The following is an 8,081-nucleotide window of genomic DNA, read 5'->3' on the forward strand; positions in this document are numbered from 1 at the left end:
TTTCCTCTTACTCTCCTCCTTTTTTCTAATCTAATAACACAGTGCAACAGCACAAACCAGCTGGGGTGATTTAATAGTGGAGAGACTGCCAATAACAATTAGTACATCTTTGAAAAAAAAAATTTCACAGACAAAAAAAGCACAGACTCAGAAAACAGATTTGTGTTAACAAAAAGAAATTCTTCAGCTGCTCATTTGTAGACATTAATCTGGGTGATTGAGACATACAAGTCTGGATTTCACTTAATGCACCTAGTATGATCAAAGCAACCTTGCAAACTTATTTATGGTATTTTGACAGAAGGATTTATTTAACTGATTTATTTAACCAAATTATGTCACAACATGAAGACACATTTATGTTGGACGATTAGGGAAGACACAAACTGCATAGATTACTCAAAGTTGAAGACACCACCACCATTGTTATTGAATACTGTATTAATTACTTCATCAACTGCTTTTTCCTGTTGCAGGAAGCTCAGAGGTCAGAGCAGCATGACTAAGATATTTGATCACACTTGCTCAGTTTGTATACTTAATTCACTACATTTTGTCTTATTCTGTTGTCAGAGGATAGATTTGCATATTAGAAAAACATGATTGAACACCAAAAGCCTGAGTTTACATAACTATCTCTAAAACAGTGGCTGTGACCTGTCCCTCTATTCAACATGGCAATCATGGGAGGCCTAGTCATGGGAGTCTGATGGCTGAGTCACCCATGCTGACAGACCTTCCTCTCAAGCTCTCTTTGGATAATTGGGTAGACAACAACTTGGCAGAGGCAGTGAAAGCGATGTGATCCTGTCCTCGTGAGAGAGAGATGTGGGGTGTTGGTTACGCAATGTATTTGTCTGGTTTGAGATCCCTACTGATCGAATTTGAAATTCAGAATGATGAGCATCATGAGGAGCCCCTAACGTTACACATTTCTTCACAAACTATGAGTCAGAAAGCAGAGTTGGTTAACTCAGTATGACCCCCCACCCCAAATGTTAAAAAAGCTACCGTAAAAAAAGAACGCTCATTCTTTGTCATTAACAGTTTCTAAGTGTTCTAAACAGTGACCTTTATTCAAGCATGAGCATAGCCATTGTGCAGGAAATTAAAAAGCACTGCACTCTGCTCCACTGTTTTCATTACAGTGAGATAGCGTGCAAGCTAGTGTTGGTCAAAATGAAAATCTAAACAGCCTTTTCTCTTTTGACCAGACAGACTGTGTTTTAATAGAGAGATCAGGAAAAAAAGCAGAGCAAAGGATGGAATCTGACTTAGTGTGCAACTAGATAGATGAATTATTAATCCATTCAGCCGATCATTTGGAACCAAAGCCTGTAGTTGAGTTGAAGCTAAGAGCATAACAATAAATGCAGATGTAACACAAGTTCTGCAACCACCAAGCCTAAGAAGGAGACTGTATTAAATATGTATAAGCAAACAATAGGAAAACATACTAGAAATGAAAAAAGTAACAGCAAATTTAATTAAGATGACTAACAACCATTAGTGTAGTGTGAGGATCAAAAGACATCATGAGCCCAACTGCATGGTTCTATTGCTTCGACTGTTGCGTTTATTTTGACTCAAAGCTCAATAAACTTAAGTGATTGCAAATTTACTAAACAGTGCATAGTTCATCACACAAATGTGCTGCCACACTGGATAAGTTAGAAGCCCTAAAATTTCTATTTTATGTTTTCTCAGACCATGATCAGACATGCTAGGTACAGTGGTCCCTTTCTGGTTTTAGATAAGAAGTTATGAATAAATATCTTTTAATCTCCCAACATCTGAGTCTAGGCATTACTAACTGGGAAATATCCAGCCAAATCAGGGTCTGGTCGGTTGGCTTTTCAATTTTAGATTATTTTGGAACAAACTTCTGTGATAACATGCTCATAATTCTTCAAAAATGCACAAAAGCATTGAAGTGAGACAGGTAAGGCTCAGTAGTGATGGTCTATTATTGATTTGCACAAAAATAATGCTGCCTTCCACCAAGCAATACAATATCACATTTCAGAAACATTATGCAATGTCAAATTACCTGCAGTTAAGCTGAATTATTCTATTCCAAACAGTAGCACTTACAATTGTGTACCCTTTACAATAAGCCCCATTTCTGCATAAATATATAAAATTTGATGTAGATGTTGTGGAGATAAAGTCAGAGAGGCCAGATTGAGGTGGTTTGGACATGTTCAGAGGAGAGACTGTGACTATATCAGTAGAAGAATGCAGAGGTTGGAGCTGCCAGGCAGGAGGTCTAGAGGAAGACCAAAGAAGACCAAATTAAAAATTACCAATTACTTTTTCCACTTTACTGCATTCTTATTTGCTCAGTTGTAGAATATGGTCTATATACATTATCTTTAATTCATTGGATAGCTGGATCTGTTATACATTAATACAGATAACCTTGATGCCGGGTATGTTTCACAGCATGACATCTTAAATAATACATTAACAGAAATATTGTGCACGGTGCAGCCCATCCTAAAATTAATACAGTTCAGATTAAATTGCTCATACCTGACAAACAAAAAGACAAATAAGTGTTTGGATGGAGGTGAACCAGGACTTCCTGTGCCATTTCTTTCAGTCCTTAGTATTCACTGAATTTTGTCTTATTCTTTACTCGACAAGTTTAATCTTCTTTCGACAAGGATTCAGGGCTTTACCACAGTAGGAATGTAAAGCAAAGAACTAAGCTTAGACACCGAATGACAAGTAACATGGGTGGAATACATGACCGTGGTTGTCCTATTTCAGACAGTACCTACATTCAATCAGCCTTCTAATAATGTACTGCATCTTTTAATACAGATTAAATAACAATTCCAAGGATATGAACATTTACATTATACGCCATCATAATTATAAGCATGGCTGATGTTAGAGGACCTACATAATAATACTTACAAAATGAGTACGATCACCCTGCAGAAAAGTCTTCTAATCCATTTATATGCAAAACTGTAAGCACCCAGAGTTATAAATAGTTCCAGACTTTAACTGACTGCATCTAAAATGATACAAGGGATAAGCAAAGCCAGTAACAATCCATTAGCTTGGAGACTCTTGAGTATAAAAAGACAAAAAGAGTGAAGTGCTCCAAACACCTCACTTTGACATTTTGAAACATCCTGTTGGCTCATAATGAAACTGAACTATCCACAAGCAATAAAAACATATTGCCTCTTGGTTCCTGGCTAGGTACACCTTGTCTCAAATTGAAAACTCATCAAGATACAAAGCAATAGGACTAAAAAGAATACATTAAATAAAACCAATAATAATGTGTTCACTTAATAAAGGTTCACTTTCTTTGTTGCAGAATGGTAGTTTTGGCTCAGTGTAAAGAAAGCAATTTGCAAAGAACCCATTATAACTAAACTACTACAGGTTACCTTAAAGTAAATGCTACACATTTTTACATTTTATTTTCAAGATAGTAATTGCTCTGTAAGGGGCAGTAACATATGAGGCTAAGGAAATGAGGATAGGTGAAATAATTAGGAAAATGACCTTCTAACCCTTACACCAGTCTCCTTTATAAACAGAGCTGAGGAGATGCACAAAAACAGTTTTAAGGCTGTGGTTTCTTCTCAATCAAATATACTAAATGCATTTCTGCTTTCTCAGATAGTACAGTATCTAGTGAGCACGATACTCAAAACAGGAAACACAAAGAGGAAGAATAGGGTAATGAGGTCAATGTTAGACCCCATCCACTAATCCATGCCAATACTGGCCTGGCTCATCGTGCTGTTGGTATATAGAGAATACAAGGAAGAGATTAATCCTGATAGAAATGCAGATAAGAGGGAGATAGATAAGAGACAAGAATGTAAAGAATAAAAGATAAGGAGGCAGAGAAAGGGGAAAGACCGCAGTGTGACCATTTGTTACACAATTACAATTGCCTTTATAATAGGTTATTGATTACTTTAGGAGAAGGTGTATTCTTGCCCTCCACATTTCACTCTGAAGTGTGATCAAAGAATCGAAGACACAACATCAAGACAACACTTTGTCATGTTTAGTTGCATACTGACTTCATTAACTAGAAGATGGCACTTCCAGTCAGTCAGTCAGTCAGTTAGTAGGAATGTGCAGTATACATGTTTGTTCTAAGGGGGACTGGTAGGAAAAGCTGCAGAAAAATATCATGCTCAACCAGTGCAATGGAATGCATGTGAATGTTATAGCCTGCCACTGTGTGCCATCAGATTCAGGATAGAAAGCTAAAGTATCAGCAGACTGAAGAGTGGAGCTGTGCTCACTTAACTATATTTCTGAAATTCACATACAAACACACACACTCACAGTTTTGATCACTGAAAAGGCGACAAGTGGAAGAGCAAACTCAGTTCTTCTAAGGGAGGCATCACAACAAAAAGTAACACAATTAATAGAAAAGAGTCTGCCTACTGCTATCCAATCATTTTAGCATTACTATGGCAACTGAGAACAAGTCAGCAGCATTTTTGCCACTGATATTCTAATGCAGACTGACATTTAAAACACTTAACACACCACTACAGACATGATGACTATAGAGGAAGGTAGTCATTATTTAGAAAAATGTCTTTAAGTATGACTTGCACATTAGCGAAAAAAATACTGGCCTAATATAATGGCTACATCAGCGCCTCTTTGTCCTTTTCTATGTGTGTGTCTGTATATGTGTGTGTGCACAGAGGATCACTCCTGAGCCTGCAGTTTGCTCTTAATCAAAGTCTCGTGATCTGGCTCCTGTTAGTTCTCTGACAGCAGGGGGGAGTGCAAAGAGTTGCAGTGGCTTGCCTGAGATTTAAGAACCACTGCCACTCACTTGTGTGATATGCTGACACAAGAATGTAAGTACACTTGCGCAAAAGAACAATTTGTGGTTTACACCTGCCTCCAGATCTGTGCCGTTACTCACTGGCGGTCCTGCTCATGTTTGTACAAACACTTAAAATTCTAGCACCTACAGTAAAATCAGGGGACTTTCTCAGGTCTAAGAAACAGGAAATCCTATTTTTGCTGCTCAGTTCTTGCTGCTACAACATTGGGATGCAAATGGGCACTTGTGGTCTCTTTCTGTACTTTCTGTTAATTTTAGTTTAACTCACTATCAAACTAACAAACACTCACTAACAAACACTATCTTATGTTAAAACATGGTTTTCTATTACATAAGCACAGCAGAATTAACACTGGTGCATCATTACCATATACTACACACTGCTACAGCTGCAGTGTAAACCATTTGGCAGCAGGGTCTATTAACTAATGGTTACTCTCCGAGGGCCATTTAAAGCAAAATAACACTACCTTAATTAAGGTAGTATGAGTGAGAAAAATCTGAGTAAAGGAATGTCTCCCAACATTGTTTTCAATTGTTGTTGTTGCAGTGGGGACTAAGTCTTCGCATAACCTGTGTGGCAAATGAAAAACCAGTCATACTAGAAACCTTCAGAAAGAGAGAATAAATACAAATCTTAATAACGAAAATAAACATTTGTGTGTTCAAGACAAGAACCTTAGGGCTTTCCCAGGGCCACTGCCTACTAGTCCTACAAATGAAAAGTAATCACACCAATCAAAGAGTTAAACCTTTGTCCCTTTACGTCCAGGTGTGTTAGTAGTGCCTACCTGCAGATCCGCCCCTTGTAGTCTACAGTCCATGTACTTTTCCCATGCATATGCCAGATCAGCCTGCTGTGGACTGGCCATATCCTCTACACTTCCAGGTACACCACCGCTCAGGGCGTTGAGGAAGTCAGGAATGGCAAAAGTATTCTTTTAGTTCGTTTTCCAATCTTCCATGTGATGGACAGTGCTGCCCCGAATGTTCTTCTGGGTCTTTCATAGCAGATTCATGATTGACTGCGCTGCTTTGCCACTTTTAAATGTGGCTTCTGCAGAAAAATACAAAGTGAGTTAGCAAAGAAAAAACTAAAACAAAGAACACATTAGCAAACACAGACACTTTCGTTTTTGTCCTCGCACTTAGAGAGACACTGGCAGTTAAATACGACGCACCTGGACCTGAAACAGTCCAGCCTGACCAACTGCAACGTAACCAAAACAAAACCGACTCATGCTGCACATTTAGCTAGCTAGGTATGAGCCAGAAGCTGTCAGCCTCAGACAGGTTGCAGCAACTCATTTCCGATAAGGGATACTGTTTTCAAAATAAAAGAACCAAATTTGACTATCGCAAAAAAAAAAAAAAAAAGTGGGGGGGGGGGGGGGGGTTGCAAAGATTTCTATAGTTAAAATTATTCTATTCACTTACTAAAAACCTTTAGGTTTTCCTTTTTACAGTAACAATGTTTTATATTTTAGATGCATAGACAGAAAAATATAGCTAACTAAAACTATCAATACAAAAAAATCACGTTTATCTTTGTCACAATTCATAAACGTTATTACATGTAAAAGTAATTTAAGTGTAAGAATTTTAACACTATTATTACCACCAAGCCATTATATTTTAAATAGTTTTTGAATATAGCCATTCAAGCCATTCCTAGCATACTCAGAAATTTTGAGTGACGTTAAATATGTTAATTATTATAAACAAATTATATAATACCTATAAGAATTTTTACCCTAATGTTATTTTTCATTTGCAATGAATTTTGCTCAATTGGCCCTAAAAGACCGTCGCAGTTGTTTTATTTTGTAAGTTCTGCTAGATAGCAGTTTATTGTTCAGGTTAGCTTGACCTGAAAAGATACGAGCAAGAAAGATCGATACATTTAACAACATATATGCAAGAAAGACATGATAGCCTCGGCGTTGCTATACACGAGAAGTTATAAAACATGTTTTAATAAACAAAATACATATTATTATTTTGCTATCAGACACACCGTTAATGGTTAGCTTTAATGCTGGTTGCTTCAATGCATCGTACTGTGCTCGTCAGCTGTCGAAACGGAGAGAAGCGAATACATCGGAAGCTGTCTTTATTAAAACTAACATATAGTTAGGCAGTTACTTCTTTTGTAAAGTCGTAACCTCCAAGTCTTCGAGAACAGTATTACATTTCATACATACCTTTATATCCTATAAATTAAAGCCAGCTAAAGCTAGCCTTCGCCCAGCAGAGAATTCCGTGGTGTTTATCCCTCAGTACTGACTACAAGGCAATCACAATACCGCCCATCTCATCCGCTCTCGCTAGAAACGTGTGAAGTTCTTAGAACCTCAACGGCCGATGGAGGAACTGAAAATGTAATGTTGTTAGTAATTTCATTTGTATTTTCTAACAAGTTAAAAGTCTTCAAGTAAGCCCACTTTTAATTCCCGCGGTTGCGGCATATAGATAAAAAATGAGAATTTTTGATCACGGAGTCAGATTACTGAATCCTATTCTGCCAAACACACTGAAAACATAACTCAGATTAAATGGTTAAGCTTAAAGAAAATCGTGTCACATATTTATAAAAAGAACTCATCAAAAAACATTAGTTTCTATCCGAATTAACCAGATCCAACATTCCTCGCAGACAACTCTGAGGGTCTCACCATCCCTTTACCCTATAGGCGCTCACGGCCGGTGACAGGCTCTGTTTTGTTTCCCATTGGACAGCACACAACATTTCCCAATAACGCAAACTGCAAAGGCCGTAGTGGTGCTGTGTTGAGTGTCAGTAAATCTGACCGAAACAATCATGCTTGTTTTAGTGGCTGCAGTTAAGAAAATTTCCTATATGAATTATCAAACAATAACTAAATGTTGTATATGTTGCTTACTTAGCAAAACCAAAACATATTCTGACTGATAACAGTTGGCTTATATGTTGATTGGTAAAAAATCTGATTGTTATTCTTGATTGCTATTTAATCATGTAAGTTATTTTTCGAGGAAAATTGCAAATTTATTTTTGCTTTTTGCTTATGCCTAATTGAAAATCTTTTGATTTTGGAGTGTTATGAACACACACAAAACAGATTATTGATATAGCAACCCAATAATCTGTTTAAGGATGGCATAGGTATACGTAGTTAGCAGATTAAAGTAGCTTAAAGTAGCTTTACACTACAAAGCTAAAATGACTAAATTTGGTTTCAATATA

At 37.1% G+C, this 8,081-nt stretch overlaps 1 protein-coding gene across 5 annotated transcripts in view; it reads right to left on the bottom strand.

The window, feature by feature from the left end:
- lyst (lysosomal trafficking regulator) overlaps positions 1-7,195 on the bottom strand; it is a 48,597-nt gene extending 41,402 nt beyond the window's left edge. For all 5 annotated transcript variants that reach the window (XM_067525536.1, XM_067525537.1, XM_067525534.1 and 2 more), the window contains exons 1-2: positions 7,060-7,195; positions 5,647-5,912 (exon numbers count right to left, since the gene is read on the bottom strand). In XM_067525536.1, coding sequence (XP_067381637.1) covers positions 5,647-5,727 — 81 coding nt within the window. In that variant the 5' untranslated portion in view covers positions 5,728-5,912; positions 7,060-7,195. The remainder of the gene's footprint in view (positions 1-5,646; positions 5,913-7,059) is intronic.
- Between the last annotated feature and the right edge of the window lie 886 nt (positions 7,196-8,081).

This window comes from Channa argus, chromosome 1 (genome assembly GCF_033026475.1).
Source record: "Channa argus isolate prfri chromosome 1, Channa argus male v1.0, whole genome shotgun sequence".
NCBI lineage: Eukaryota > Metazoa > Chordata > Actinopteri > Anabantiformes > Channidae > Channa > Channa argus.